The sequence below is a fragment of the Pyricularia oryzae genome, chromosome 6, assembly GCF_000002495.2.
Source record: "Pyricularia oryzae 70-15 chromosome 6, whole genome shotgun sequence".
Taxonomy (NCBI): domain Eukaryota; kingdom Fungi; phylum Ascomycota; class Sordariomycetes; order Magnaporthales; family Pyriculariaceae; genus Pyricularia; species Pyricularia oryzae.
The window spans coordinates 3,454,321-3,482,205 of NC_017853.1; the positions used below are offsets into that span (position 1 = coordinate 3,454,321).

Consider the following 27,885-nt stretch of genomic DNA (forward strand, 5'->3'; position numbering starts at 1 on the left):
ATCTATAGGAGTGAGCGTAGGCACACTTTGCTCCTTATGGACCAGTGAAAATAGCATAGTCTCGTTTAAAGAATCACGAGTGGTACAGAGTAGAGCTTCCACTTTGCGCTGTTTGCGGGTATTTAGAGGCAACAAAAGAGAAGAAGGAGCGGGGTGGTGGAGCATCGGTGGGCAGGTTGTTCTCTGAGAGTCTGAGGGACTGGGCACAAATGAGGACCACCAGCAGAGGCTTCTGAATTGTTTCACATTGCTCGCTCGCGGGCCTGAAAATGGCAATTTCAGCGTGCTACATGCATCATCCCGCTAAGGATCAATAATACCTGGTTTCGGACTGGTTTATGGCTGTATATAATCCAATGGCGATGTGGTTTTACAAGTCTCCCGCAATCATGGAGCATGGACCCAAGTGCCAGCTCAAATACGACCTTAACAACAATGAGATGGGTAGTTTTCTTTTTTTTCCCTTCAAGCCCTGCCGCAGTCCCTCGGACCGGCAATAGGTCAAAAACTTCTCTCAGCATACACGCTCGAGATTAACCGAGCCATTTTGGTCAACTTCGGTGACTTTGGTTCGGAGATTGAATACAAAACACGGCTGCGCGGCGCGCACCCAGTGACGGACTGGCAACATGGCTACCTTGCCATATTCCTAATAATCCATAAACAGTGAGCTAAAAGAACACCGAGTGTGGAGGCGGCTAGTAATGGCCAGATCAATCGCCATCCAAGTATTTTAGGCGATATAGCTCCTCGTATCACCCCAGCTAAACAGTGCATAAGTGAGCTCTTAAGCCTCTTATACGCTCTTATACAAGCGTTTTTGGCCCGACAAGGAAATAAGAAACAACTTAGTCGTTGTTGTGTACAAAAGTGTGACTTGCAAATCTTTCCGAGAGCGTGACCATTGATTAGTCGGGTAAAACGAAATCACCGTTGCGTACTTGAATTCTGCCGTTGGAGCAGTTTTGGTCAAACTACTGCTTGAGGCGGGCAAGTTCAACTCTCTCCCGTACACAAAATTTTCAGTATGGGCGCACGGACCATGCTGTTAACGTTTGCGCGGGACTTCCGCCTGTAGCCCTAACAGGCGCGCACACACGAAAAACTCTTCAACCTGTCGCCCTAAGCACCGTCACTACACGGAACGCCTTTCCTCGCAACACCCATGTATAATCGACAGATCTCCCCTTTGACGAGTTTTCCACTGATCGCGGTGAAGGAAGAGTCCGATCGGCGGTTCGGCGCGCCACCCGCATAGAGGCGCACAAGACAAGGCCCAATCTCGCGATGCGAGCCAGCGTGGCACAAAAAACTTTGCCAGCCGGAAAGGCAGGCGTCCTTCCCCGGAAGGCTAGACAATACGGTTTAAAAGAAAGGGAAATTAGGCTGAGAACCACCCGACGGTTCTTCGAATCGACAGGGCACCCTCTCACCCCCTCACACCTTCTGGGATTGCCTGCAGCGAGGAGGTAGTGCCGTTACGGGGGTTGGTTAGTTGTACGTGGACCGGAAGCACTGTGCCGGCGCGGCAGTCTCCAAAGGGTCCCGACAGCAAGACGTGGTCGGCCCATTGCTGGAGACGGCTTTGGGTAACGGGAAGCAAGAAACGTGGGCACGGCCTTGGTTCGCACCCTTGGTACACCCCGTGGACGGTGGGCCGTGGTGGAATAGTGTGACTGAGGCGCCCCATGCTTCTCACTCGCACTGGGAATCTGCGCCGGGTCTGGAGGACGGGAAGAACTCGATTGCATTCATGTCCACATTGTGGCGCTGGGCTAGCCCAGGAACCAACGGGGGACTAAGCTGTGGATGGACATGTACGGGGTGTCGCCGGCTTTTCGAAGCTTTCTACTCGCACTAGGGACGTACACCGGGGCAGATGATGTCGTCGGCATGTTAGGCGGAAGAGACGCTATTTTAGCCGGAGAGGACGGATGCGCGCGTCGGTCTACCAAGAGGCCTTTTTGTGGATGCGGTAGGCTTAAGGTGCAAACCTTGTATTTACGTGGCAGGCTGGGTATCCAGCGACTAGGAGGGCTCTAGCTGGCCTGTCCGTTAGAGGGTCTGGTCCAACCCTGTGACTATAGTTTACTGTAGGAAATGCAAGGCTACCCGGGCATGCGTTGGCTTGGTTTTTGGTTCAGCCGACGGCTAGACGGGCGCCGCCACGTGGCCGAAAGGGCTGCCAAAGCAATGGCGGTCGCTGCCCACCTCAAGAGCTTTGGGGCAGTAAGATACGGACCGCCTGCGGCTGCACTTCGCAAGGCAGCGGTGGCATGCGTGGGTTCCTCGGCCACCTACGCAGCCGAGGCATGGTACAACCCAGCGCACAAGCAAAGAGGACTCCTCAAAGCATTGAACAAACCGCTGGTTTTAGCGGCACGGGCAATCCTCCCGGCGTATAAAACCACCCCCTCGTCCACTGTTCTCAGGGACGCAGGACTACCCTCGGCCCGCGTCGCGCTGGCCTACACCCGCCTGAAATACGGCGCCCGACTAAGGCTCGCGGACAAGGGGCACCCCCTTGTCAGCCGCCTGCGTGAAACACCTCGTGCCCGCAACTCGGGCCATTCGGCCACGACCCTGCAAACGGCTGCACAACTTCTCCCGCGGATCCGGAGACTAGAGTTGCGCGCACCTCGCAATGCCCCGGATTCTCGCACTGACCCCACCGGAGGAGTCCCGAAAGAGGAAGCGGCCCGCCGCTTTATCGAATGGCTGGACATGGTATCACCTGACGATATCGTGGTATATACGGATGGTTCGGAAAAACACGAAAACAACTGCGTCCAAATAGGGTACGGATGGGCCGCTTTTAGGGCGGGCCTGGAATTTGCCGCAGGCTCCGCATCTATTACGCCGGAAAGCCACGTTTTCGACGCCGAGGCGATTGGCGCCCTAAAAGGGCTACAGGCGGCAGCCAAGGCCCAACCAGGCGCCCGGATCTGGATTTGTGTGGACAGCACCTCGGTTATTTGGGGTCTTAGAGGCGACGCGCCGCGTTCGTCCCAATGGGCCTTTCTGGAGTTCCATAACCTTGTCGATCTACTCCGAAAACAAGGTACCGAGGTTCGGGTCCGTTGGTGCCCTGGGCACCAGGGAATCCCGGGAAACGACCGGGCTGACGAGCTGGCCAAGGCCGGCTCCGCCGGACCGCCGGACCCAGACCCGAGGGCTCAGCAAACCACGTATAGCGGTGCCGGCACGGTCCTCAGAGCCATTCTTTCGAATATAGAGAAGGACTGGTGGCGTAAAGAACTCTGTAAACGGTCCCCCGCATATAGGGAATGGAAATTCCAATACACACCGAGAAAGGAGCCCGAGGAACTGCGTTTGCCAAGACCCCTACTGGGCCATTATTTGGCCATGAGGACCGGCCACGGCGATTTCAAGGCCTACCATGACCGTTTCAACCACCAGGATGCAAACACCTCGTGTGCCTGGTGCTGGAAGCGGACCTCCCCTGAGCACCCGGTGCACTGCCGCTATTCGCGGGCGGTGTGGAGAAACTGGCCGTGGCCTAATAACGACCGGCCGGCCGGGCCGCCAAATCGCGCCCAACGCTGGAAATTCTTCCAGACAAGCTTCGGGCAACCGAAAAGCTTTGAGGCGTTTTCGATAGCCACCAACTACTTCAGCGCCCGCCCCAGAGCGGCCCGCCAGCGCCCCGCGCGCCACGAACGCACTTTACGCCTAGGGACACCGATCGTAAACGACTCGAACTCTGACGAGGAATAGACTTACTGCCTTTTCACCCACACTTCACGGCACAAGCCGTCAGACGAACCCTCCGTGCACCTTAGGCACGGGGTCGCGTCAGTGAACTAACCCCCTAAGCAGGACCGGGCCCGAACCCGGTCAGGCACGATCCGCCTCTGCCCTCCTTGTTTTCCCCCTGTGTAAATAAAGAAGATAGAACGCGCGCCGAGATACCCCTCGGGAGGTTGCTAACGGCCGGCTAACAAGCCGGGCCGAGCCCGGCGTTAACTAATACTACTACTACTACTACTACTACTACTACTACTACTACTACGGGCAAGTTGGTAGGTGACATCCGGCCGAGTCATAATTCCGACCAAGAATCCCCGGGAGGGCCGGGACGCGTGCCCCTGTACAAAGGCACCGAAGCCGGACCAGGGACCCCCCGAGGCTTGTGGCGTCGTGCAAGACTCGCAAATATTTACGTATGAATAGATGGAGGTGTCTCAGCCACTACTGACTCGGAATGAAAAGGGCGGATTTCTTTTTTGGCGCGAGACGCAATTGCTGGACAGGATAATCTTGCTCATTCACTGTAGGCTTATTCTACGACGTGGACATTGGCTTATCGACTTTAGTTTTTGGACCTGGGAAGCATTATGTGAATTGGAGGAATTCGGAACCCGATCACAGAGGATCAAATGGACTTGGAACAAAAGATAAACTTGGATCTAGCAAAGCCACGAACGACTTTAGCAGATCAAAGTCAAGCAATGGACGTTGAAAATTGAAATGCTTAGTTACCTTCATTTTAAGGTTGTCTGTCGCTCAGATCAGACCAGCCACCTTCAATTGCGTGGAAAACTTCCGGTACTCGATAAGATCCTGCGTGTATGTATAATATGCTGTCCCGACTAGCGATGGATTGTCTGTCCATCATTCCTATGCGCAGACGACTTGAAACACCAAGCCACTGGGACGATCATACCACATCTGGCCACGATCTGCGAGGAACTGATATTTTAAGCTCATTTGACAGCATAGTAACAAATCATAGGGAGGTATTGGAAGCCAAAAGTGGACACGATTGACTTAGTGACCAGTATGGGGCATGGGTGACCTTTGAAGAAAAACGACTATTTTAAGACTTAGGATTTTTTTTACTTTTCATGGTGACAGGGTCAAATCCGCCTATAAAAACGACTTCCGGCTCTTCACTCACCAGACACTTTCTCACCCTTTTCCCCCACCATCAACACCCTGTTGGTTCTTTTTTGCCCTTTTTTTTCTTGAATTTTCTTTGCCTGTTTCCAACACCACATTCGCTTAGCAACATTCTTTTTATATATATTTTCTTTTTTTCATTCTTTATCTTCAACATGCAGCTCAAGACAATCTTGTTCCAGCTTGCCGCCCTCCTGGCAGTCGGAGCCGTGGCCGCCCCGACCGGTCCCGTCGAACCCAGGGCCGACGAGGCCAACGACGACGGCCTGGCCGTACCCATCGACCTCGGGCCTCCCGCGGGTTGGAGCCTGTTGGACCTTGCCCAAGACACGGAACCGAAGCTTTAAAGTCGTTCCCAGCAACTCACGAACCCATACCATATACTTGGAAGCCCATATTCTTGTACTCGCGGAGTCTGTCACCAGCGGTTTGAACACAAGACGGACCTAATGAGACATAATGAACTGGTGGATCACTCCGAACCCATACACTTTGTTGTTGGCGACAACAAGAGCAAAAACCCTGTCGAGCAGCGGCCGGATCCCGGAACCGTCGGGCAGTCTGGAGGCCTGCAGTCTGCGCCCTCGCGCGGCTAGACCCCACCGGGGAGCCCTGGCGGACGCGCTCCTGCAACAGCATAGAGGTTGGCGTGTGGGAATACCAACTTGCATATTGTCACCATCGGCATCTAATAGATAAATGAATAATCAGTTAAAAAGAAGCGGCATTGGAATAGAATTTGTTATTGTTTTTATTTCGCATCAACTTGCACGTGTACCACAAGTATCCACATAGATGCCTCCAAAAGGGCAAATACTAGATTTCATTGAAGAAAACGGCTTGTTCCACGACATCCCGGGGCAGGATTGACAAATATATACATATGTATCCGTAGTAGCATGTGTTGACGTCTTGACCATAAGAATCATGAGCTAAATTGGCTAGTCTTGTCAACAACGGGCCGGGTGAAAGGGTAGTTCGTGGGGCATAAACTGTCAAATCAGGTGACATCATATGGTTACTTGGGTTAGTGATTATGCCCGAGCAATCGGGCTGCGCTATGCAGTCAGCATGCGCTGATGTTGCGCATTTCTTGGACCATTATCCATATCAATCCAAAGTAATCGTTGAGACGAAATCCCGGTACCGAGGTTTGCATGGGGAAATTCCGATGAACTGGCACAACCTCTTCGACATGTGCAGGGAAAAAGTCTATTACCCATCATACAGCAGCAGCAGCACTGCTGCAGGATTTACATGGACGGGCTCTGGGAACTTTCCCAACAATTTGGACAAGGTTTTGCAAACGCCTACTCCGTACCTACCTACCTTGGGTACTTGAGGTATTTACAGTAGTAATCCCAGGCAACAAGGTTTCTCCCAACCGCAAATTCGTAGCCGAGGCAGGTTTATATGTTTGTTTCATATTGGCCCAAGGTTCCGGAGCTTACGTCTCCAACCTTTCTGAACAAATCCCGGCCTTGGGCGCAAAAAAAAAGTCTCACCATGTCTTATTCACCCGTGGCGTAGGGTCTGTACAACGCAGGTAATCCGTTCTACTGGTCCGCTCAGTCGTCGGACAGGTCCGAGGGGCCGCGACGGATGCGCGAGAGCCCGTGAACACTAGGTCTGAGCTTTGAAGCGCGTGTATTTAATTCACAATCTCCCAGTCGCGGCATTTCTTGCGATTGGGCGAGGATGGTAAATTGTCATTTTGTTTGCGTAGATAGAGAGATCTCTACGCGTCAATCAATTCAAGCAGACATTCTCGAGAAAACTATTCACCATGTCGGCAGATACAATCATTCCGTTGCATGAATACGACTGCATGCCCTTGTTGACAACGATATTCCTCACAATATTGCTGAAATACGACCGGGTGCTCGATCCGGAGGCTCTGAGAAAGTCGTTGATCCAACTGATTGACAGAGATGGCTGGCGCAAACTCGGTGCCCGGCTCAAACAAGATGTATGTGCCGTTGACCACCACACCCACAAACTAAACTTACATACCCGCTGACAAGCAGCAACCAGGCAAAAGGCAATCTGGTCTACCACGTGCCGGCCACGTTTGACGAGAGCAACCCGGCCATCACCTTCACCCACATCCACCACGACATGGCCATGGCGGACCACCCGCTGGCCCGGCAGATCCCGTCGCCCACGTCCGGGCCCGGCAAGGAGCGGCCGGCCGTGGTGCTAGACATGGCCAAGATCGCGCCCCTGACGCGACGCAGCGACGCGCCGCACACCATGGCCGAGTTCATCGCGCGCGACCTGCCGCAGCTGGAGCTCCACGTCGTCACCTTCCGCGACGGCACCACCGTGGGCATCAGCTTCCTGCACTCGCTGCTGGACGGCATGGCGCTCGGCGGCCTGCTGAGCGCCTGGTCGCTCATCCTGCACGGCCGGGCCGACGAGGTCCCGGCGGTCTGCGGCGGCGGCGACGACGACGCCCTCAGCCGGCTGCGCCACCTGCACAACGCCAAGGCCGAAGACGACGACGACGCCGACAACGCCAAGACCCCCGCGGCCCCCGTCGCGTACAAGCACGCGCGCTACGTCATGGGCCGGCTGGCGACGCTCCGGTTCGTGCTGGGCCGCGCCTGGGAGTTCTTCCGGTACCGGCAGGAGGAGGTGCGGGCGGTGCGGGTGCCGGGCTCGTTTGTGACGCGGATGCGGGAGGCGACGCTGCAGGAGCTGGCGGCGGCGGCAGCGGAGGGCGGCGCAGCGGCCAAGGAGAAGCCGTGGGTGAGCGAGGGCGACGTGCTGGTGGCGTGGTGGAGCCGGTACGCGACGCTGCAGTACGCGCACCGGCCGGACAAGCCCATCATCGTGACCAACGCCTTCAGCATGCGCAAGCCGCTGGCGGGGACGCTGCTGCCGGCGCTGCCGCGCGACGGCGGGCGGCCCACCGTGTACCTGGCCAACTGCGTGACGGGGCTCAACGTCTACACCACCATCCGCAGCCTGACCGCCGCGACGGCCCAGACGGCGGCCGCGGTGCGGCGCAGCATCGTGGAGCTGGGCACGCTCGAGCAGCTGGCCGCCATGCACGCCCTCTGCCTCAAGGACCCGCGCAAGCTGTGGAAGATGCGCTTCGCCGGCCTGCCCACCGCCCACATGGCCATCTTTACCAACTGGACCCAGGCCCTGTTCCACCAGGTCGATCTCGCCCCGGCCGCCGTGGCCGGCGAGGGCTGCCCCGAGGGGCAGGAGGGGCAGGTCGTGCCGAGCTTTGTGGGCTCTCACATGAACAGCCGGGTCTGGCCTCTGCGTGATCAGTTTGTCATCATCGGCAAGGACAGCCAGGGTGATTATTGGCTGTCTGGAACGTTGCGCAAGGGGCTGTGGGCCAATATAGAGCAGGAGTTGGACAAGGAGAGGTTATAAATGGTGGATGACTGTCGGGTCGCTGCAGAATTTGCTGCCGTGTACGTGATTTTGTACAAGTATGTAATATTAATGAGCCTCCTATAATGGAGCAGCTAGTCTAGTTCTCGTTCTTCAGTTTAGTGCGGTGGTCGGATAGAAGTATGCTGGTTCCTTGCTTCACGCTGTCAGTTCAGAGACTCTTGACAAGTCCCTCCATGAGACGAGATGACGCTTGTTTACAGGCTTCCCAGTATATTTACTCCTGACCTAAAAGTCTAGCTGCCGGGCCACTCGTTATTTCCTTTTGCTCATTTTCCTTCGTTGCACATTATCATCAATCACCATCTCCGCTGCTCATGACCCCCATAGCCCTGCTGTCCGGGATAACCCCCCTGGCCATAACCTCCCTGGCCATAACCTCCCTGGCCATAACCTCCCTGACCATACCCTCCCTGGCCATAACCTCCCTGACCATACCCTCCTTGTTGCTGGTGTCCGTACTGGCCATGCTGCTGGTAGCCTCCCTGTTGGTGGTGCTGTTCATACCCTCCTCCATGGGACTGCTGCTGCCGCTGCTGGTAACCCCCACCGCCGTGGTGTGAGTGTGACGACTCCTGGTACCCGCCCGAGTAGCCGCCGCCGCCGCCGCCGCCGCCACTGTTGTAGTAGCTTGCGCTCTCGCCCCTCGACGGCTCGGGCCTCGAGTGGTGCGACTCGCGGTGGTTGCCGTCGCCGTCGTAGCCGCGCCCGCCGGGGTATCCGCCGGGCATCGAGTCGTCGTCCCTCCGGCTCGAGCCGTAGTACGACGAGCTGTGGCCGCCGTGGGACTGCTGGCCGCCGTACGACGACTCGTGGTGCGGGCGCGAGTGCGACGATGAGTACGACGAGCTGCCGTAGTCCTGGCGGCCGCTCGAGTCGGGCCGGTTGTACGAGGAGGAGCCGTTGTGGTCCTGTCTTCCGCCGTCGTAATCGTGCCTGCCGCTGTTCTGGCCGCCCGAGGACGAATAGTTGTTGTAGCTGCTGCCGTTGTTGTGACTGCTACCGTTGTTGTGGCTGCCGCCGTTGCTGTTGTTGTCGTCGTCGTTCCTCCTCTTGTCTCCGTCGTTGCCCCCGCCAAGTATCCCACCCAGCGCCGAGGCGGCGATTCCGAGCAGGCCGCCGGGGCCGTCGTCCTTCTTCCCGCCGTCCTGGCTGTTGTTGTTGTTGACAAAGTTGCCGACGGCGCCCGTGACGCCCGAGACGATGGCGTTGGCGGCCTGCGTGGCGATCTTGTCCTCCCACGTATCCTTCTTCTTCTTCTTGCCGTCGCCGTGGATGTGCGACGTGTCGAGGTGGCCCAGGCAGCCGTTGTTGTGTCCGGTGTCGTATTCGCCCTGGGTTTGGTTTGTTAGTTCAACTTGGTGTGTCGAGATGAAGAAAGACAAGACAAAAGAGCCACAGCGACCTACCTCCTTGTGGTTCTCGTGGTTCCTGACACCGTCCCGGCTCAGACGCCTCAGGTAGTCGCGCTGCTGGTCCGGTCCCATGCACCCCCACCACTGCTCGATGGAGCGGAAGAAGATCTCGCGGCCCTCGTTGGCGCCGTCGTGCCCCAGCGAGCGCTGTGCCGGGTGGTGCAGCACGCCGTAGATGATGCGGTTGACGGTGCGGCCAATGTCGATCGACTCGTCGTCCATGGCCTGCATGATCTGGGGGACGACCCACTTGACCATCTCGGCGGCGGTCTTGCCGGCGGGTTCGTTGAGGAGCTGCAAGGGAGTTGGACGATGAGTGTTTGCCAGTTTAACGAGACTTTAAACTATAAGAAAAAAAAGAAAAAGAAAAGAAAACGGAAAACAGAGCAGTGTTGACGGCCTCACATTGGTAAAGTGGTCCTTGGACAGCATCGAGTGCGTAGGGTCGGCAGACCTGTCGTCGTCAAAAACGACAAACTGATCCCGCTTGCTGCTCTCGACGATGCCGTTGGAACCGGCATTCATCTCGTTCTGGATCTGCTGCAGCACGGGCACGATAAAGGGCGCGAGCTGCATCATGACAAAGGCGTTCAGCTGGTCCTCGAGCTGCTCGATGATCTTAGGAATCACAGGGATGCTGGGCAGGGCATCCGAGATGATCTTCATGATGCGGTCGTGCCACTCGATGACGGGGATGATCTGCTTGAAGATGTTGGAGACCCACTTTGTGATCTCCTCGGGCTCGCGGTGCGGCCTGACCTCGAGGTTGTTCATCTGGGCCTGGGTGCAGTCCTGCTCGATCTGGTCCATCTTGCTGCTCTGGCTCTCGCCGCCAAAGAGCGAGTCGGGCAGCATCTTGAACAGGTTCTTGAGCAGGCTCGTGTCGTTCTTCTTGTTGTCCTGCAGCAGCTCCTCGAGCTCCTGCAGCTCGTTCTGCTTGATCTTGTCCGACACCTCGCCCGCCACCGAGTGCAAAAAGTCCACCTCGCCAAACGTCCCCGTCACGATCGGGTACACCTCGCCGCGCGACCCGGGGATGCGGAGCTTGGTGTCGCGCCCCACGTGCGGGAACACGTCGCGGTGGCCCATCTCGATCAGCGCCAGCTCCACGTAGTTGCTGTGCGCGAAGAAGTCCTCGAGGCAGTGCATCGCCGTGCCCATCAGCCGCATCGACTCGTAGAGGTCCTCGTCGCGTCCGCTGCGCGCGTGCGCCCGGCCCAGGTCGATGCAGCGCCCCAGCAGGTTGCGGAGCAGCCCCGCCGACGTGTCGATGCCCGCCCGCTCGTTGGCGATGTAGTTCTTCATGCCGCTGTCCGGGTCCACCGTCAGCTCGCGCTCTTCGTCCACGGGGCCACGGAGGCCCTCCCAGTACCGCTTCGGGTTGTCGCCGCCTCCGTAGCCCTTGGGGCTGTCGATGTGCTCCTCCGGTCGGTAGCAGCCCAGGCGCTCCGGCGTCACTTCAAACTCCTTGGAGCCGAAGCCAAAGTTCATGAAAGCCAAGATGGCCACTGTGGTCATGTGTCAGCTAGCGGTCAGCCGCTGTTTGGCCAAGCTATCCATCGACCTGTTTCCGCTTGAAACAAAAAAAAGGAAAAAAAAAGGTTTCACCCACCAACCAGTCGGATCGCCTCGTACGACACATTCTTGATGGTGCCCAGGTCGACGGCCTGCGAGTAATCCCTCAACCAATTGCCGAAATACACACGCATGACGGCCATCTTGTTGAACTTTTTGCTCTTCTTGTCCAGGGCGCGCGCCATGATGATACCGAGGAGTGCATCTTCAATGTCACCGTGTCTCCAGTTGATCTGTCGCGGGTAAAAAAGTGGTCAGCATCCACGGGATTGAGACCGAGCAAAGCAAGAGAACCAACGAACCCCCTCAATAGGCGACTTGCTGCTAATGTTCCCAGCGCCAAAGGCATAGGCCGGGCTGGCCCAGCAGACGAGCAGGACAATGCCTATCAGCCAAAAGTTTGTGCGCGAGTCCATCATCGTGTGACGTCCTTGGTTCTTTTGTTTGGTCGTGGCTCTATGCAGAGTGGTGTTTTTTCGTTTCGAGCTCAAGAGCCCTCTGGACTACCCAAGAGTGTCAAAGTGAGGGGTAAAAGTCAACAAAAGAAACCCAGAATGACGTTATGCTTTTTACTATGGAGACAACTGAGGGCTTGGCCTGGCTCTACCAAGACTGGAGAAATTGTTCATCCGGCAAGAAAAAGAGAGCAAGACCCACGAGGGGGACAGGGACCTCGAAAAAGCTCACGTCATCGTCGACGGTGATGGCCGAGACGCCAAGGTTCTCCTGGGTTTTTGTTTACCAAGAAAGCGGGTAATCGGCATTGTCCTGACTTGGTGAATGGGGATTGCCAAGGCTTTCATTTACATGCCATGGATCCATATCCTGGATTGCTACTGCACAAAGTCGGTCTTGGGTCGATTCTCCAGGTGATGTCAAAGTGAGAGACGCTTGATTGGTCAGATAACTCGTAGGGCTGATTATGGGACATTTAGATATCCAGGCTTGCTGGATTAGGCATTCAAATGTTTAGGTCTTGGAGTCGGATTTGGAACTCGACTGATGTTGTAAGTGAAATGCAGAGGCTCACCCTGAATCAGGTAAGCCCCATTTGAGCTGCAGGATGCCGGATTCGGCCTAGATTGCCCATAGCAGAGGTCCACACAGTCATTTCTAGACTAGACTAGACAACCTAGCTCAAGATTCAAACAAAGCGGGAACGGATCTGTTTTTCTGCTGCAGCTTTGGCAAAGCTTGGGGCCAGGTTCTCGCTAAAGTTGACATCCCGGGATGGAGATCTTTATCTTGTTCTTTTCTCCCGAGGGGCAGGGCACGAGCCGGAAACTGGAATTGGAAGAATGATGCAGATCTAGCGGACCCCAAACTCAATAATGGCATTTCCGACGTCGACCACAAGCCGTCTTGGCAGGGCCTCCGCTTTGGCCTAGTGTTCGCTTCCAAATATGATGGCCCATGATTGCCCCTTCTCGCCTGGTGAGCCGAGGTACTTGTATAGCTTGGGAACCCTCAGCTGGTACCAGACATGCATCGTCCTACTCTGACCACCCAACCCGCGTGACCACCGCCTGCCCCAATCAAAAAGTCTGCAAATCGGCATCCTCGCTTCTTTCAGGGTCAAACCCCCCAAAAAACCAAGATGCACATCTCCAGGATCGCCCTCGCGGCCCTCACCGCCCTGTCGACAGCAGCGGCCCAGGAGGCCATCGCCTGCAACGAGGTGCAGATCTTCCTGTCGCGGGGCCACGGCGAGTCCATGCCGGGGCTGCAGGCCGTCGTGGCCGACGAGATCTGCAAGGGCCGCCCGTCGTGCGGCTTCCAGAGCATCGCGTACAACGCCACCAGCGGCGCCGCCACGCTGTGCGTCGACCAGTACGCCGGCGTGCTCCGCGCCTGGGCCGACGTCTCAGAGTACGCGGCGCAGTGCCCCGGCTCGAAGCTCGTCATCTCCGGCTGGTCCAGGGGCGGCGCCCTCGTTTCCGACCTGCTGGCCGGCGGCGGTGGCATCCCGCTCGCCGGCGATCTGTGCGAGCAGCCCGCCACCCCGCCGCTGGACCCGGATGTTTTCCCGGGCAACAGGGGTAAGTTTTTCTTTTCTTTTTTTTGTTTTGCACATCAGCTTTATGCCTCTCTCTTGGTTGAAACCAGAACAAAAGAAGAAAGAAAAAAAAAACTAATGGTAACCACTTCAGTCGCTGCCGTTCTCAACTTTGGCGTCCTCCACCACAACGCCAACCAGTCCTGGAACGTCGGCTCCGGCTCTTCGCGCGACGGCCAGCACCCGCGAAACGAAGAAATGCTGCGCCAGCTCGGCAGGTGGGCCGACCGGTTCCGCGACTACTGCGAGGCCAACGATCCCCTGTGCGCCCAGGGCGGGGACCCCGCGTCGCACCGTGACTACTTTGTGAAGGAGAAGTGGCGCCAGATGGCGGCTGAGTTTGTTGCATCTCGTCTGGGTTAGATGTTGAGGCCTACATCGGACTGAGTGGCCTGTATTTGTGTATTAGTCGCGCCTCTATCCAGTCCATCCCTCTGCAAAGGTGTCGCATCTGTCAAGATATGACCACAGCTGAGTGATGGATAACTATGGCCTGAGCCGGTGGAGCAGTTGCCAGGTCCTTTCTAGGGTTTCGGTTGATTTGAACTACTTGACCAGAAACGGGCATACATCCGCCAGGGGTTTACGAATCTTAATTCCTCTCATAAAACTCAGAGCTGCAAGCTGACAAACGTAACTTGATTAAAGCCAAAACAACACCTCTTTGGTCCGCATGCCCTTACACAGGTTTGCACTTCAATTCATAGCATACATCCTTCCACTCCTGTCATGACATGGTCTCTATCCATCCAGGGGTAGCAGCCTCCCTAGTACGACTCATCGTCCAGGATGGGGGCGTCCAACCGGTTGAGGTCAACGTTGGGCAGGTTGACATGCTCGTCAATGATGGGGGCGTCGAGCCTATTCAGGTCGACGTTGGGCAAGTTGACGTGTTCGTCGATGATGGGGGCATCCAGACGGTTGAGGTCGACATTGGGTAGGTTCATGTGGTCGTCACCACGCTTGGCTGCGGACTTGGTTAGACGTGGCATATGAATTTGCTGAGACTTCCCAGGAATGTCCAAGACCAACTCACCAGGGACAGCGAGGCCAAGTGCCACCGGGGCCAAAAGGCTGATGAGAAACGTCTTGAAGAGCATTGTCGTGGACTTGAAGTTGGGTGGGAAATCAAAGGGAGGAATTGTCAAGATTGGCGGCACTTTTGTTTCTTTGCAGCGCAGTATAGATATACAACCGCTTGACTAATACTGGGCGGCTATGGGTCAAGGCAACCAAGGGACTTTATACCCATCTCTTGGACTGGTGGACAAATCTCTTGGCCAAATGCTTGGTGGGCCATACAGGCATTGGCATCCTACACAGTGGACATGCCGTATCACAGATGGCACACTGCACCTTCGGAAAGAGGAAGTGATGTGCAAATAAGCCTGATGATAATCGTCCTCCCACGGGTCAAATGAGGGGATTCGCTGCATGTCGTCGCATTCAACTCGATGTATTCATTGCCACCCCGCCAACACCTGCAGCGGCTCTTGTTCCAGGCAGGTCTTCAACAACATACTACAGCCTGAGGATAACCGGTAAGTGAGGGGCAGGTTACTTTGGGCATCCTATCGATGCAGTCAGCATTTCCTTTCGCAATGCAGTCAGCCACTTTCGCAACCCAACGAGCAATCAACTGGATATTGACAATTTGACATATCACCCTCAAAAATTGGTTCTACAGTATACTCCACTCCAACCCTCAAAAAGGGACAGGAGATAATGCAACCAACGCTTCTAAATCAGTGAACGAATGGCGCCATGCACACGGGGGGAAAGCGGGGAAGGCTTGCGTGATACAAGTGATCAACATAAGCAGCTTACGTTGGACGGGGCATTTCTTGACGTGCTCGGCAGAATTATGAATGGAGGGTCGTGCCGCGCCACCCCGTGGACTTGATATGACATACATCTTTCCGTCTGCCGGCACAGTACAATACATACCTCTCGGTACAGCCCTCTCCTGCCGCCCTCGGCGAAGTTAAGCCTTCTCGGCCTTCTCTTCAGAAGCTTCTGCTTTAATGCCATCATGGAGAAATACAGCCCAACGGAGCCCTTGCACCAGCGTCTGCTGAACCAAGACGCTTCTGATGACGGCGAGAGCAGCAGCAACAGCAACTTTGGCTTCGCCATGCCTCGACCTACGTCTGTGCGGAGCAGGCTGAGGGAAAACATGACCGGATTTGTTTCCTGTCTGTTGCTCTGTTATATTGCCGTCATCTCAACCGTCAACCTCGCAGCCAAAAGCAGCAGCGGTAACCGCTCACACCACGGAGGGCAGGAGTCCCTCGATAGCATGTATCCAGGTTTGTTCCAACTTCATTTGTTTTTTTTTTTCCTTGACACCTCTCACGACCCGGGGAACAATCAACTGACGATTGTTATTACTCCTTTTCCTACCAGCGCTCCCCGACCTGCACATCGAGTATCAAAAGCGGCTCGAGTGGGTCGATCCCCGACCTCACCCCTTCAACCTGCCCGCGTCGGACGCGCTCGACACGGCCTGGGAGGACCTCCTCTACAGCCTCAACGTCCGCGTCCGCCCCCACGAGATGGACCTCATCAACGAGACCATGGCCAACCGCGCCCGCGTCACGGGCGACGGGTACGCCGCCGCCATGGGCATCTGGCACGAGCTGCACTGCCTCAACAACCTGCGCAAGCTGCTGCACTGGGACTATTACGGGCCCAAGTACGGCGGCAAGGAGAATCCCGAGGCGTTTGGGAAGGGGCATTCGGGTAAGCTCTTTTTTTTTGGTAGTCTTTTTATCTCCAACCTCAACAAATACAACACTTGCTGACTCGACCAAACAAACAACAGACCACTGCATCGACATGATCCGCCAGTCGCTCATGTGCAGGCCCGACACCTCGCTCTACCCCTTCCACTGGGGCCCGGACGGCATCCCCAGCAACCACGTCAAGGCCAAGACCCCCAAGACCTGCGTCAGGTGGGACAGCCTGGAGAACTGGGCGCAAAAGAGGGCCCTGAGGCCCGGCGAGTACTCTTACGTCCGAGACCACTCTGCACATCAGCATGCAAAGATGCAGGGGGAGAAGAAGCCAGCGTCCTCGTCAGGGGGTGGAGGGGCAGTGACAGGAAGATGAGGACATGTATGATATATTCTATCGTCTTTGGTTTCAGCTCGCGGTGGGCTTGAAATGATGGGACTAACCATCTGAGTTTGGCTTTGGTGCCTTGTTATGGCAGCGTATTCTCAGGAATCAGGATTTGGCAAGTTGCTGCTATACAGGTTGTCCCTTGACAAACTCAAGTTTTTTTTCCCTCCTGCTCGCTTGTCCAGATGTCATGAGGTGACAAGGAGCCAATGCAGTAGATGTATGCGTAAACAGAACACAGCCCGGGAAACATGAACCTTGAGACCCAACTGGAGGCAGATGCAAAGAATAATAAGTTTATGTTTGTGACCTGCAACCGTGTGGAGCCACGACTTTTCAAATCAAGAAAGTTTCATGTCTCGTACAAGGACTATAAGTATCAGTACAATGCACCAACTATATACCTTCCCAGGTCCCTGGCGGCGAGTCTTTCACGTGCCCACATGGTTAGAAAACATTCTATGTGGCCTTTGAGTCTAGACGTTTGGCCAGACTTATTGGTGTCTCAATGCACAAAAGAGCAAAAAAGAAAGGAAAAGACTCGCGTGTGGTCTTCAGTTCATAAAATACACTGTGATTGGTGTACACGGAACTGGCAAGGGCTGAAATCGCCCGGCTAACTAGGGACCTCTGCTAAAATTCAACTTAATGTAGGCGACTGAGGATTGGCTTGCATGATATAAATCAGTTACAAACATCTTGGAAAAGGAAAGAAAAAAAAGATAAATCAAAAGGGCCGCATAGCAAAAGCACTATCATGATATTTTTCAACGTTGGGTTTTCTGAATGTTTGTCAAGTCAGTTTTGGCAAGTACTCTTCTTTGTTTAGCCTTCAATCTTCTACCCATCCATCATTAGTCATAGTTTTAGCTGTTGCGGGAGCAGATCTTCCGCCTATGGAATGCAAACTTTTAGACCCATAGCAATAGCCAAGCCTGTGAATGGGGTCTGGTAAGCGATAATCATCGTATGTGTGAGGGGGGGTTTTGTTCATGCAAACATCTCACCAATGAAATATACGAGTTACGGATGACAGAAGCATATCTGTGCGTGAGACGGAATAACACCGAAAGTTGTCAGGTATGTACCTTTGTGCTTGACTGCAGATTTCCAAGATGGCCAATAATTTAGAACCAAGTTACGGCCAAACAGGTACCTATCCCGCAAAGAAAGTGGAGGAGGATGACTGCCGACTACCTAGGTACCCATCCAGAGCTGTCTGCTAGATACTTTACCTTAGTCTGCCCAAACGGTTATCTTGATGACGTGAATGACGATTCGCTAATGCAGCTCGCCAGGCGTTCAACAGTTCTCAACCTGTCAAACCTTTGATGCCACAGTCCCCCTTTTTCTCCTCACCAATCGCTCCCTCTGACGAAGCAAAGTTTCCTTTGAAACGCCAACTGATATCTTGCCAAGTTGCCGATATCACTTGCATAGTTAGTAAGCACAATATATTGTATGCACATGCACGAGCCATCATTCCTCGGTGACTGCAGGATGGAACGCCCAAGTAGGGGACAAGACGTTACACTGCAGGAGCTAATTGGAGTGAAATGGCCGGCCAGCTATCAAGAGGCATAAACACTACGACTGGTTATCAATCCTGGGGTGAGTTTCTCCAGCAATATTCCGACATGATTTCTGATTTTTCATTTTTACACCAGCACATTCACATTTCAACATGAATTCTGCAACATGTAAAAAACAGTAGTCGAACAAAATCATACAGACGTACCACAAACTGCTTCCCATCGCCAGAATGACCTTGTTCACAGTTCCAATGGCGGCGATATTACTGCTGCTCGTCGCAGCGGTGCTCCTTGTGCCGAGAATCCGTTCAAAATCCCGCTTCCCCCCCGGTCCCCCCACGCTCCCATTCCTCGGCAACCTCCACCAGATGCCAACATCCAAAGCCTTCCTCTCCTACCAAGAATGGTCAACCACGCACGCGGCCTCCTCCTCGGGCCTCCTGGGCTTCCACCTCGGCCCGTCCGCCAAGCTGCTGGTGCTGCACAAGTGGGAGCAGGTGCGCGACCTGCTCGACCTCCGGGGCGCCATCTACTCGGACCGGCCGTACGTGCCGGCGCTGGACTACGCGCTGCCGCCGCCGCACGACCAGCACGCGGCCTTTTACGCCCTACGGGCCCAAGTGGAGGAGGCAGCGGCGCACGATCGACGAGTTCCTGCGCGACCGCAACGCGCAGCTCGCCCCGGTCCAGCAGGCCGAGGGCACGCAGATGGTCTGGGACCTGCTCCACCACGGCCGCGACTGCCACGACTACATGCTGCGCTTCTCGGCCGCCGTCATCCTGGCCTCCGTCTACGGCGAGCGCGGCAGGGACGGCGGCCTCGGCAGCTGGAGCCACCGCTTCTTCGACGGCAACGAGCGCTTCGCCGACTTTTGGGGGAGGTGGACGTGCGTGCACTGCACAGCTCCTCATCCCCCCCCCCTTCATCGTTGCAACTTGCAACCCTTTTGGCAAAAGTCAGACAGTCACTAACGCACAAAAACAACCCAACTCCCAGACCATGCGATTCCGGCCCCAGTTCCCCACGTCGATCCCGCACGCCACCACCAAAGACGACACCTACCAAGGCTACTCGATCCCCAAGGGCACCACCGTCATGATGAACGTGTGGGCGCTGTACCACGACCCAGCCGAGTACGAGGACCCGGACTCCTTCGTCCCGGAGCGATATCTCCGCAACCGGTTCGGCACCAGGCACGACCACGTCGAGAGCGGGCAAGACGACGCCAAGCCGCAGCAGGGGTTCAGGAGGGACACGTGGGCGTTTGGCGCCGGCCGCCGCGCCTGTCCGGGCCGGCGGTTCGCAGAGAACACCCTCCTCACGCTCACGGCCAAGGCGCTGTGGCGTTTGACGTTGTGGCCCTGGGCCAGGTGGACTTGGACATCAGGACCGGGTTCAAGGATGCGCTTCTGATCGCGCCCAAGGAGTGTTCGTTTGAGTTTGTGGTGAGGGGTGAGGAGAAGAGGGCGGTTATCGAGCAGGAGTGGGAAAAGGCAGATCGGTTTCTTTCAAGGTTCGAGGTCAGAGTGGGTTCCTGAGGTTTGTGTTTGGAGGCTGGATTGTTACTCGAGTGTCACTCGTGGCTTTGGAATCTCTGGTGGTTATGGATACAGAAAATTCCACCGTCGGCCAGAGAAAGTCTTGCATTTGTTGTTCTTTTGAAAAAAGAAACTCTGCGCTGGAACTTCAATCCTCAACAACAGCTCACCAACTAGGAGTAAACCTCCAATCATTTGAAAAAAAAAAAAGAAAAAAAAAAGAAGAAATGATTCGGCGTCAAACATCTCAGCTTGCTAGATTGAGCCCCTGCGTGGCGGCTCACAATACTTATAGTCCTTCCCATGTACAGGCTGATAAATTGACAAGCCGTTCACAGTTAGCAGGCCCCCGTGCAAGCTCGTTATACTCTAGGCAAGGTTGTGAGTTGTACATCGGCAACAGCTGCGAGCAGGTTGGTGCTCATACAGCCCGTCAAACCGTCAAATCAAACATCTTGGATCGACTTACAGTCCAATTGAATATTGGTACAGAAACACGACGCAAAGGCACGGCCGGATGATGATACGTTCCCCTAGGCTCCCATTTCTATCCCACCTTGCGCACCACCTTTGCACTTTTGTAACACCCAATGAAATAAAATAAAAACAAGCATTTGGTACAGAAGATGGTATATTTCATGGGTTGGCTAGAAGCTGTCATCTCGTAACTTATCAATGCAGCAAGGACTCACTGCCACCTAATCACCACACATTTCCAATCTTGGCCTCCTCGAGCAGACTCTCTGCAACTACCACAGTGGACCATCATCTCTCCGCCTGAGGTACCGGCAAGTTTTGTGGGCATTGTCGCTCTCGCCAAGTTCCTTCAGCTACCTTTGCTGAACCCCCCTCCGCCACCACATGACCGGCTTCGTCCCAAAGTCGCTAGGCTTGAAAGTACCCCAAACGCTATATTAATGGTGCATTCTGCGGCCGCGATATTCCGAGGTCTGGCCTTGGCTGCCTGACGATCGGGCTTTGGACTTGTTGAACTAAGTGCTTTTAACCTGGTCCCAATACTCAGTGCAATAGTAGTTGCAGTTCTGCTTGGTAGGCTTATCAATGGGAGAGTTAAATACAACACTGTACTTGAGACAATGGCTCAAACACTGGTCGTACGTGTCGAATTTCGTACCGTCCCTGACGTAAGTAACGTCCCGGGTGTCGGTCCAGATTTTGATCTGACCAATTTGATACCAAATAACTGGTTTGGTCATAAAAGGGTTGTTGAGTAACCCGGACCAGGGAAACTTCTCTGGTGCACGATGAGCGAGTGCAGGATCTTTCGGAATATAGGTCCCTCCGCCGGCAATAGCGCCGGAGGCATACAGCACGGCGAGGAGGGCTTGGGACCGCATTTTATTGGATTGTTTTTTTTTTTATAAATATAAATAAGGAGTGTGAAGGTTTTGTAAAGCGAGTGTAAAGAAAGCGATTGCAAGAAAATAACGAGCGAAGTATAGAAGGAAACAAAAGAAAGAGTGAAAAGCCTCTGAAAGAAGAATGCTGAGGGAGAGACAAGGTATCATCACAATCAGTAGAATACATGCCGATATTTGTAGACTTTCTAAACCTGCAAAAGCTTGACCATGAATAAAGCTACAGTCAATCTTGTGCATTCTATCTTTGGATTAGGCTTTAACCTGGTATAAGCTGCAATCCTCTAATTTCCAAAGGCTATTTATGTTCAGCGTCCGGGGGTGTTACCTGTTCACTGGCGCGTTGACTATTGACCATATTGTATCAACCCCAAGGATTAGCTAAAGGCCTGTACCTTGGCTTAAACATGTGGACTTCATGCAATACAAATGGCCATTGTGGGACTGAGAATCATGAACAAGATGGTTTCTGACTCGGAGAACAGGCGGGGCGGGTGGCTGAGCGGGACGATAAAGAAGTCGTGTGCACCCCTACATGACCCATGAATCCATGGTCCGACATGATAGTATTCTCACGGCCGTAGTGGCGCAGCGGAAGCTGCTGGTCACGGGGTTCGATGTTTGGCTATCCAACCCCGTTGGATAGGGCTGGGAATGGAGTATTAAAATGAGAACCAATATTGGAAGCAATGCGACGGGCTGTGTGACTGGTGTCGGGTGAGGCCAGTATAGAATTCTTGCCTGTTGTCAGCAAGAAAAAAAAGAAAAAAAAAAGAGAAAAAAAAAGCAATTCCGGCTTAGTGACCCAGACAATAGTTTTAGGGAACTCTGTTAAATTGAAAGAATGCAGGCAAATCACCAACCAGGACAAGATAGAAATATTTGATCGGGCTCAAGTAGACAATACGCGTCCAGTAGTCTAAAGGAAATGAATTAATGCGGGCTGTCGACTTTAGAGGACTGATTTTACCATTTTGATTTCTTTCTTTTTTTTTTAAAAAAAAAAAAGAACTCTTCATCTCGTTGTTTCTCAAAGTTGACAGAGGGAATCATCGGAATCGGAATTGAAATGTCTCTTTGCCCACCGTGGGGTGAGACAGAGCAGTCTGTACAGTATATTCGTGGCACTCGGTGTTGAATGGTCTCCGGCAAGGGTCTTCAAGCCCGGATCGGACATGACCGAAAGCACGCAGTCCTAGTCTTAAAAACCATCCGAACATCTCCACCTTGAAGATCGAAACAGCTATCTTCTGCGAGGTAACTAAATAAACCCTTGCAATAAATCTCCCTGTACCTAGCTGTGTGATAATCTACTAGTGCAGGAATAAACGCGCGTCCAAACACATAATAATAATATAAATTGGCAAAAAACAGTAAATGGCGCTTGATGGGTTTTTTCTCGAGCTCGAGTTATTTTTAGAGCATCGACCTCGACAATGCAAACCTTTCTTCCCTGCGACCTTTTCACATATACTCTCAGCCTTCTGCCATTAGATCTGCGGATCTAAAAGGAGACGGAGGCGGCCGAGTAGCGTGGGAAGAACATTTGTACCACGTAACTTGCAACAAGCTAATTCGGTAGATTGCAAGGAAAGCGATTTGCAGCCTGACATTAACACACCACACAGTGCCTTGATATGAGCAATAAATCTAACCGTTGCATATGTCGCGCCTGCAGCGGAGCTGGGAGGCGACAGCACCACCTTCAAGACTGCTTATATAACTGTAAAAGTTCTATGTGTCAAAGCATTGGCTGAAAACCCTAGAAACTCCGACCAGACATTGACCTCCACCCTACGGCATTATTGGGACTACTAGGTCATCGTATCTAGAAGTCGAAAGGGTGCACATAGCTATAGTTGTGCTACCATCTCGACTGGTTACAGTTTACTGCACACGATTTCACTCAACGGCTATTATTCTGAGCACTACTGAAAATCTGGCATAGCGAAGAGATCAACCTCACATGAGGCCAAGGGACTTTAGGAATAATGCCGATAATGCTACGGGTTTAGCCTTTGGCATTTACGCTTGCTACGTCGGAAGGATTATGCCGAGTGTCGAGATTTGGTTTCGCGCCTCTGCGCGGCTAGCGGTCTCCGGCTTCTTTGTAGAGCAGCTCTGATACGTCTTTGCCAGGTAGCAGCAGTTGTTTGCACGCTGGAAAGGCGTCGATTCAGCAAAAAGGACAAATCAGGATAACTGAGATCCGCGTCAGGTGGGGGTCGACCAAAGCAAAAGTTGCGTCTTGCCGCGTGTTGTATTTGGCCAACCACCAAAAAAGGCAGGCATATTAACATTGATATCCATTTAAAGGTGTGCCAGCCACTTCCCGCCTTTGCCAGCCCATGCCCAATACCTAAGAACAACACGCTGGTTGTCCGGCAACACGTTGGCAGCCGCTGTTGCACAACTATAACCCCACCCCCAAATAATGGTTCACAATTAGCACGTGAGCATATTCTGTAGAACTACAACTGCGCAGTCTTGTACAAGGTAGAGGGGCGGGGGATGAGTTGCTCTAACTTACGGTGCATAGACTGTTGGGGTTTGTCAGATCGCCATCCGTGTGACCGTTTGGTGAGCAAATTTTTTGCTGCCTTGGTTCCAGGCCACCATTGTCTAGGGGATGAGCCGCTGCCAATTGCGCCAGGCAAGAGACAGAAACAAGCAGGAGGGTTTTGAGAGAAAGCATTTTGATCTGGGTGGATTCGGGCGGGAGAATCTTTCGCAATTTGATTTTGTTTGTGGAAGCTGTTTGTGAGGGGTAGATTGGGATGGAAACAAGATAGGAGCAGTCGAAATGAAGGCCCGAGACGGATCTTTTCTACTTTTTTTTGAGCGCACTTTAAGTAGTTCAAATCCGACTTAGCGCCATCGGATTTCCTTGCCTTTCTTTACCTTTGACAATAACTATTGCCAAAGTCCCCAAATACGTGGCTTTGTGACACGGGCGTGACAGCTTCAAAACTTGTTTTGAACTTAAAAGTTGAGGGCCTGATTAAATAGCCTCCCGGGACTTTAATTCAACCTACAAAATACGACGTTGCCGCAGTCATGGTGGTTCACACTTCCGCAAAGCTCAACGAGACCATTGCGAGCCTGACACGTCTTTTGAAACCTAGTGGCATTTTTGGGTTGGGCGGGGGTGGGGCTGCCAGTAATCGATAGGAATTTGACTTTCATGACATTCGAACCAGCAGAGGACTCTATGTATGATACACTAGATTGACGACCGTGGGTCTTTGTTTATCAGCTTTGTCGATCTTGGAGAGACCCCACATCATCAAGGATATTTATAGTGTTGCAGGCTATATTTACCGAAGTCACTGGCATTAGTCATTGACAGGAGCTCTCGTTTCTGACCGTGTTCTTAGTGCAACATATAGTACTCAGGCCAGGTGGAGTAAATTTCCGAAGATTCGCGACAAGAGTGGCCATATCCTGTGATCGACCTGGAGTGGTCTTGCCGACGACTCGACTCCAACATGACATAACGGGGGGCTGTGGTCGCTCGGTCGTGCACGAATTGGATGATCTGCACGACAGAGACCTCATAAATGCCCTCCCTCGTCAGCCATACACGTCCAGAAGCTCCGGGAGGTTTTTCGTCTCCCACACATTGTTCAAACCCACATGTGCCTGTTGTCACATCTGCTTATGATTTGTTGCCCAAAGTGATTTGTGTAACTACAAAATAAATCGATCAAAGCTGCATCCACAATCAATGATTCAACGCGCCTAGCTTCGTCGCTTATAATACTTTGTCATCTGCTAATTTGTAGAGTCTTTGAAATATACGGCATTCATCGCTGCAAGCTCGCCTCCATTATTCAAGCTTTACAAGACTGAAGCTTTATAAGAGTGCAAGGAGTTTTGGATTGTGATCCACCAAAGATCCCATACAAACTTCTTTAACAACCGCAGTACAGTGAAACAGACGTTCATAGTCTGTGACCTTGATCCAGGCCCTACGCCGTGGTAAGCCCACCGGCAATGGCATCCGCCGTAGGGATGAAGAACCCCCACTCGCCGTCAAAGCTGCCCTTCCTGCCCAAGTCCATCGAAAGCATCGTGCGCTCAGAGTTGCTCACATACTCGAGGGGGCCGTCGGTCGCGACCGAAAAGGCACCCTGGCCGTTGTTGAACTTGGCGAAGATGCCGTTTCTGATGTTGAGCTTGCCGACCTCTGCAAAGTTGGTGTCAGTATGTATTGAATCAAGGATCTGACTTTTCTTCTCGCCAGAACGAACAAGGAAAGTGAGACAGAAAATGATAAAAAATACGAGACGTAGAGAGAATGATACGTACTGTCTGCGTTCAGGATGTAGTCGATCTTCAAAAAGTCAAAGTTGCTGCCGCCGTTGGTCCCTTCCATAGTCATGCGGTACGACACTGGCTCGAGGGGAAAGAAGCCCGCGGGCGCAGGGGCCGGGGCGCGGTTCTGGCTCGTGAGCAGGGACCGGTCCTTGCCGTGCTGGTACTCGACCATGACGGCACCGTTGGCCTATTATGTGCCGAGAAAACATCAACATTTGCGTCTTCCCTTTTTTTGTAATTGGAGTATGGGGAGAAACTCACTCCAGATGGATAAATCAGGTTGATCCTAAGATCCCGGCCCAACCCCATCACCTCGTTAAAGCTGCCATTCTTGACAACCACGACGTCCTGCCTCGGCTCGAGAGCCAATGGCGAGGGAAGGGCGGCCACTGCCGTGATCTCGGCGACGAGAAGGAGGAGCTTGGAAAAGTACATGCTTCTGATCCGTCGGGTGTCTGGTTGATGTGGCAGGAAACGGGCGCAAGAGGGACAATCCTGAATGTTTCCTCATCAGGGCGAGGAGAGGAAACGGAACGCTTTTAAGGTTCGTCCGTGAGGTGAATAAGATTCTATCCTGGCATTGTTGCCAAGGCTCCTGATTGACCCCTATTCTCTGGCGGCACGCGCGCGACTTGCCATTGTGACCCTCGACCGTCGGAAATAAAACAAACAAAAAAAAAAAAAAAAAGCCAAATGCTAGTAAGCATCATGACATTTGCACACTAAGGGTCAAAGTTGCAGTGTCGTCGTATCGCGATGGGGCGGTAGCCACAGGCGCGGCAGTTCTAACCCCGCCAAGCCAATATAGACCTGGGTTCGGGTGGGGACGTTGAAAGAAACCGCTCAACCATCCGCAAACCGCTTTGACCAAAATTGTCTGTTACCGTCCCCGAGCTTTGCGGTTGGGAAATGTGGCTTGTTTGGCCCGGCCTGGGGCCCTGCGTTCGGTAAATCTTGCCCGGCTGCACGGGGTGAGGCGAGAGTGGGATGGAACGGGAATTGAGCTGATCAAGCTGACTAGGCAAAAAAATGGTTACCTGCGCATACAAGCAACGGGAAATCCCAATGATGGTCAAGACTTCAGATCAAGAAAACCGAACAAAGAACAAGCAAATAAGCCAACGCGTCTTCCGGTCTGGTCTGATCCTTGAAGGACAAAAGCGGCCGCGGTTATTATTCTTCACTGTCCGTCAGTCTGGTTCTTCAACTTCTTGGTGGCGGAACTGACGGGTGTTGGCATGGTCCCTGCAATGAATGCTACGGCAGACTTTACCAGAAACACATGCGTGGGGAAACATTTACCGCCCCAGCCGCCATAAAACCCCCACTCAGAATCCAGCTTATTCTAAGCTTAAATATAGACGAATAATTTCCAATCTGGGACCTTGAGAATATTAATACTTCTTGGGTTCTGCCTGAGCCCCGTATTTCTGCATTTTTGCAGGTAAGCTTCATCTTTGTCTTGGGAACAAAACGCATGCGGTCGGGCGGGAAAACTAGCACGTTGCCCGTTTGATCAGGAAGTAAAGTATAGCATTTTTCTTTTCTTCTCACACCATATATAGTACCTGATCCGCCCGAGTAGGAGCTTGATGCTCAAGAACACCAAAGCCGACTTTGCATACAAGTCATCGCAATCGTAAACAACATGCTACCACCAACAAAAAGCCAACAAGCTGCCAACCAAACGAATGGTCATCCGCTTCTCTATCTATAGCAAACCAACCCTCCTCCCTAAATGAAACTTCCTCCCCGCACGTCACGCCGTCACGCCCACTTTTCACTCGATGCAAAACTGCATCGTGCAGACACCACCGGGACGGACGCAGGTCCCGCAGCTTTCGTTGCAGCACTCCCAGCCGAACGGGCAAAACGCCTTCTTGCCGCACTGGGGACCCGAGCCGGGGGCGCAAAACTCCTTGGTGCAGCCCTGGCCGGGCTTGGTGCAGTAGCCGCAGCCGGGGTTGCAGCACGTCTCGTCGCCGCGGCAGACGTTGGGCCCGCAGGACGTGCCGTTGCTGCTGCTGCTGCTGCCCTGCTGCTCGATGTCTTGGTCGAGCTGGATCGGGGGAGGCGTGGCGGCATCGGCCGACTCGTCGTCGGCCACGATGCCGCCGCTCATGATGCAAAACATGTTGGGCGGGCTGACGCAGATGCCCATGACGGGGTTGCAGCAGCGGCTGCCGTGGGAGTGGAAAGCTAAACTTGTGAGGTTTTTCGTGTCGAGGGCTGTGATGTGCGCTTTCAACTTGTCCAAAGAATGTGTCTGAACCCGACCTGCTGCTCGCTCTGGCTGTGATTCAAATCATTCCAAACATGGACGGGGAGGCCATCTTCTTATAGATGATCATCCTTACCCATCACAGACATCCCCCAGTCCGGCCTTGCAAGGTGAGTCGTATCAAAAGATGACCCAACTTCTCGCCAAGCCAGACCGAAGAAATGAAGTTTCCCCCCCCCCTCTCCTTTCTTGTCAGAATTTGTGGCTGTTTCTGGAAATAGAAGAACCCAAAATAAAATAAATTGGTCCAACGCCGCCCAAAGATCGACAGGACCCGAGCACCGAGCTGCAATACCAAAATGACGCCCGCCCTGGCTTAGCCCGTTCT

At 53.6% G+C, this 27,885-nt stretch overlaps 11 protein-coding genes across 12 annotated transcripts; 4 read left to right on the plus strand and 7 right to left on the minus strand.

Annotated features, from left to right (window-relative positions):
- Positions 1–5,060: 5,060 nt before the first annotated feature.
- On the minus strand, positions 5,061–5,562 carry MGG_17791 (uncharacterized protein; the record flags this gene model as incomplete). Its single annotated transcript, XM_003720178.1, has 2 exons — positions 5,061–5,264; positions 5,413–5,562. The coding sequence occupies 2 exons, from the start codon at positions 5,560–5,562 to the stop codon at positions 5,061–5,063; spliced, it is 354 nt and encodes a 117-aa protein (XP_003720226.1).
- A 996-nt stretch (positions 5,563–6,558) lies between these two features.
- Positions 6,559–8,473, plus strand: MGG_09384 (uncharacterized protein). The gene is made up of 2 exons (XM_003720179.1): positions 6,559–6,892; positions 6,958–8,473. The coding sequence occupies exons 1-2, from the start codon at positions 6,710–6,712 to the stop codon at positions 8,314–8,316; spliced, it is 1,542 nt and encodes a 513-aa protein (XP_003720227.1). The 5' UTR covers positions 6,559–6,709; the 3' UTR covers positions 8,317–8,473.
- A 54-nt stretch (positions 8,474–8,527) lies between these two features.
- MGG_09383 lies at positions 8,528–12,015 on the minus strand (the record flags this gene model as incomplete). Of its 2 annotated transcripts, XM_003720180.1 has the most annotated exons (6): positions 8,528–8,716; positions 8,762–9,671; positions 9,747–10,046; positions 10,158–11,260; positions 11,365–11,560; positions 11,630–11,746. In XM_003720180.1, 6 exons carry the CDS (start codon positions 11,744–11,746, stop codon positions 8,637–8,639), a joined length of 2,706 nt encoding a protein of 901 aa, XP_003720228.1. In that variant the 3' UTR covers positions 8,528–8,636. The 2 variants fall into 2 exon arrangements, with proteins under 2 accessions (XP_003720228.1, XP_003720229.1); XM_003720181.1 differs by having other exon boundaries at positions 8,528–9,671; positions 11,630–12,015.
- A 909-nt stretch (positions 12,016–12,924) lies between these two features.
- On the plus strand, positions 12,925–13,746 carry MGG_12016 (uncharacterized protein; the record flags this gene model as incomplete). Its single annotated transcript, XM_003720182.1, has 2 exons — positions 12,925–13,366; positions 13,478–13,746. 2 exons carry the CDS (start codon positions 12,925–12,927, stop codon positions 13,744–13,746), a joined length of 711 nt encoding a protein of 236 aa, XP_003720230.1.
- Positions 13,747–14,043: 297 nt separating this feature from the next.
- On the minus strand, positions 14,044–14,570 carry MGG_17792 (uncharacterized protein). The gene is made up of 2 exons (XM_003720183.1): positions 14,420–14,570; positions 14,044–14,350 (listed from the first exon to the last, which is right to left on the minus strand). Exons 1-2 carry the CDS (start codon positions 14,481–14,483, stop codon positions 14,151–14,153), a joined length of 264 nt encoding a protein of 87 aa, XP_003720231.1. The 5' UTR covers positions 14,484–14,570; the 3' UTR covers positions 14,044–14,150.
- Positions 14,571–15,285: 715 nt separating this feature from the next.
- Positions 15,286–16,781, plus strand: MGG_09381 (uncharacterized protein). The gene is made up of 3 exons (XM_003720184.1): positions 15,286–15,692; positions 15,790–16,125; positions 16,208–16,781. The coding sequence occupies exons 1-3, from the start codon at positions 15,416–15,418 to the stop codon at positions 16,492–16,494; spliced, it is 900 nt and encodes a 299-aa protein (XP_003720232.1). The 5' UTR covers positions 15,286–15,415; the 3' UTR covers positions 16,495–16,781.
- Positions 16,782–18,268: 1,487 nt separating this feature from the next.
- Positions 18,269–19,452, plus strand: MGG_09380 (uncharacterized protein; the record flags this gene model as incomplete). The annotated part of the gene is made up of 3 exons (XM_003720185.1): positions 18,269–18,582; positions 18,665–18,925; positions 18,996–19,452. 3 exons carry the CDS (start codon positions 18,269–18,271, stop codon positions 19,450–19,452), a joined length of 1,032 nt encoding a protein of 343 aa, XP_003720233.1.
- Positions 19,453–20,491: 1,039 nt separating this feature from the next.
- MGG_09379 (uncharacterized protein) lies at positions 20,492–20,935 on the minus strand (the record flags this gene model as incomplete). The annotated part of the gene is made up of 2 exons (XM_003720186.1): positions 20,492–20,569; positions 20,657–20,935. The coding sequence occupies 2 exons, from the start codon at positions 20,933–20,935 to the stop codon at positions 20,492–20,494; spliced, it is 357 nt and encodes a 118-aa protein (XP_003720234.1).
- A 2,380-nt stretch (positions 20,936–23,315) lies between these two features.
- MGG_09378 (uncharacterized protein) lies at positions 23,316–23,651 on the minus strand (the record flags this gene model as incomplete). Its single annotated transcript, XM_003720187.1, has 2 exons — positions 23,316–23,369; positions 23,487–23,651. The coding sequence occupies 2 exons, from the start codon at positions 23,649–23,651 to the stop codon at positions 23,316–23,318; spliced, it is 219 nt and encodes a 72-aa protein (XP_003720235.1).
- A 1,276-nt stretch (positions 23,652–24,927) lies between these two features.
- Positions 24,928–25,711, minus strand: MGG_09377 (uncharacterized protein; the record flags this gene model as incomplete). The annotated part of the gene is made up of 3 exons (XM_003720188.1): positions 24,928–25,145; positions 25,268–25,463; positions 25,538–25,711. 3 exons carry the CDS (start codon positions 25,709–25,711, stop codon positions 24,928–24,930), a joined length of 588 nt encoding a protein of 195 aa, XP_003720236.1.
- A 1,345-nt stretch (positions 25,712–27,056) lies between these two features.
- Positions 27,057–27,637, minus strand: MGG_12015 (uncharacterized protein; the record flags this gene model as incomplete). Its single annotated transcript, XM_003720189.1, has 2 exons — positions 27,057–27,475; positions 27,634–27,637. 2 exons carry the CDS (start codon positions 27,635–27,637, stop codon positions 27,057–27,059), a joined length of 423 nt encoding a protein of 140 aa, XP_003720237.1.
- Between the last annotated feature and the right edge of the window lie 248 nt (positions 27,638–27,885).

Bases quoted from the DNA above. Each gene is read 5' to 3' on its own strand.
- MGG_09384 (XM_003720179.1), top strand. From the start codon at position 6,710: ATGTCGGCAGATACAATCATTCCGTTGCATGAATACGACTGCATGCCC. The intron at 6,893-6,957 runs GTATGTGCCGTT...AGCAGCAACCAG, and splicing joins GTGCCCGGCTCAAACAAGAT to GCAAAAGGCAATCTGGTCTA.
- MGG_17792 (XM_003720183.1), bottom strand. From the start codon at position 14,483: ATGCTCTTCAAGACGTTTCTCATCAGCCTTTTGGCCCCGGTGGCACTT. The intron at 14,351-14,419 runs GTGAGTTGGTCT...CCAAGTCCGCAG, and splicing joins ACTTGGCCTCGCTGTCCCTG to CCAAGCGTGGTGACGACCAC.
- MGG_09381 (XM_003720184.1), top strand. From the start codon at position 15,416: ATGGAGAAATACAGCCCAACGGAGCCCTTGCACCAGCGTCTGCTGAAC. The intron at 15,693-15,789 runs GTTTGTTCCAAC...TTTTCCTACCAG, and splicing joins CCTCGATAGCATGTATCCAG to CGCTCCCCGACCTGCACATC. The intron at 16,126-16,207 runs GTAAGCTCTTTT...AACAAACAACAG, and splicing joins GTTTGGGAAGGGGCATTCGG to ACCACTGCATCGACATGATC.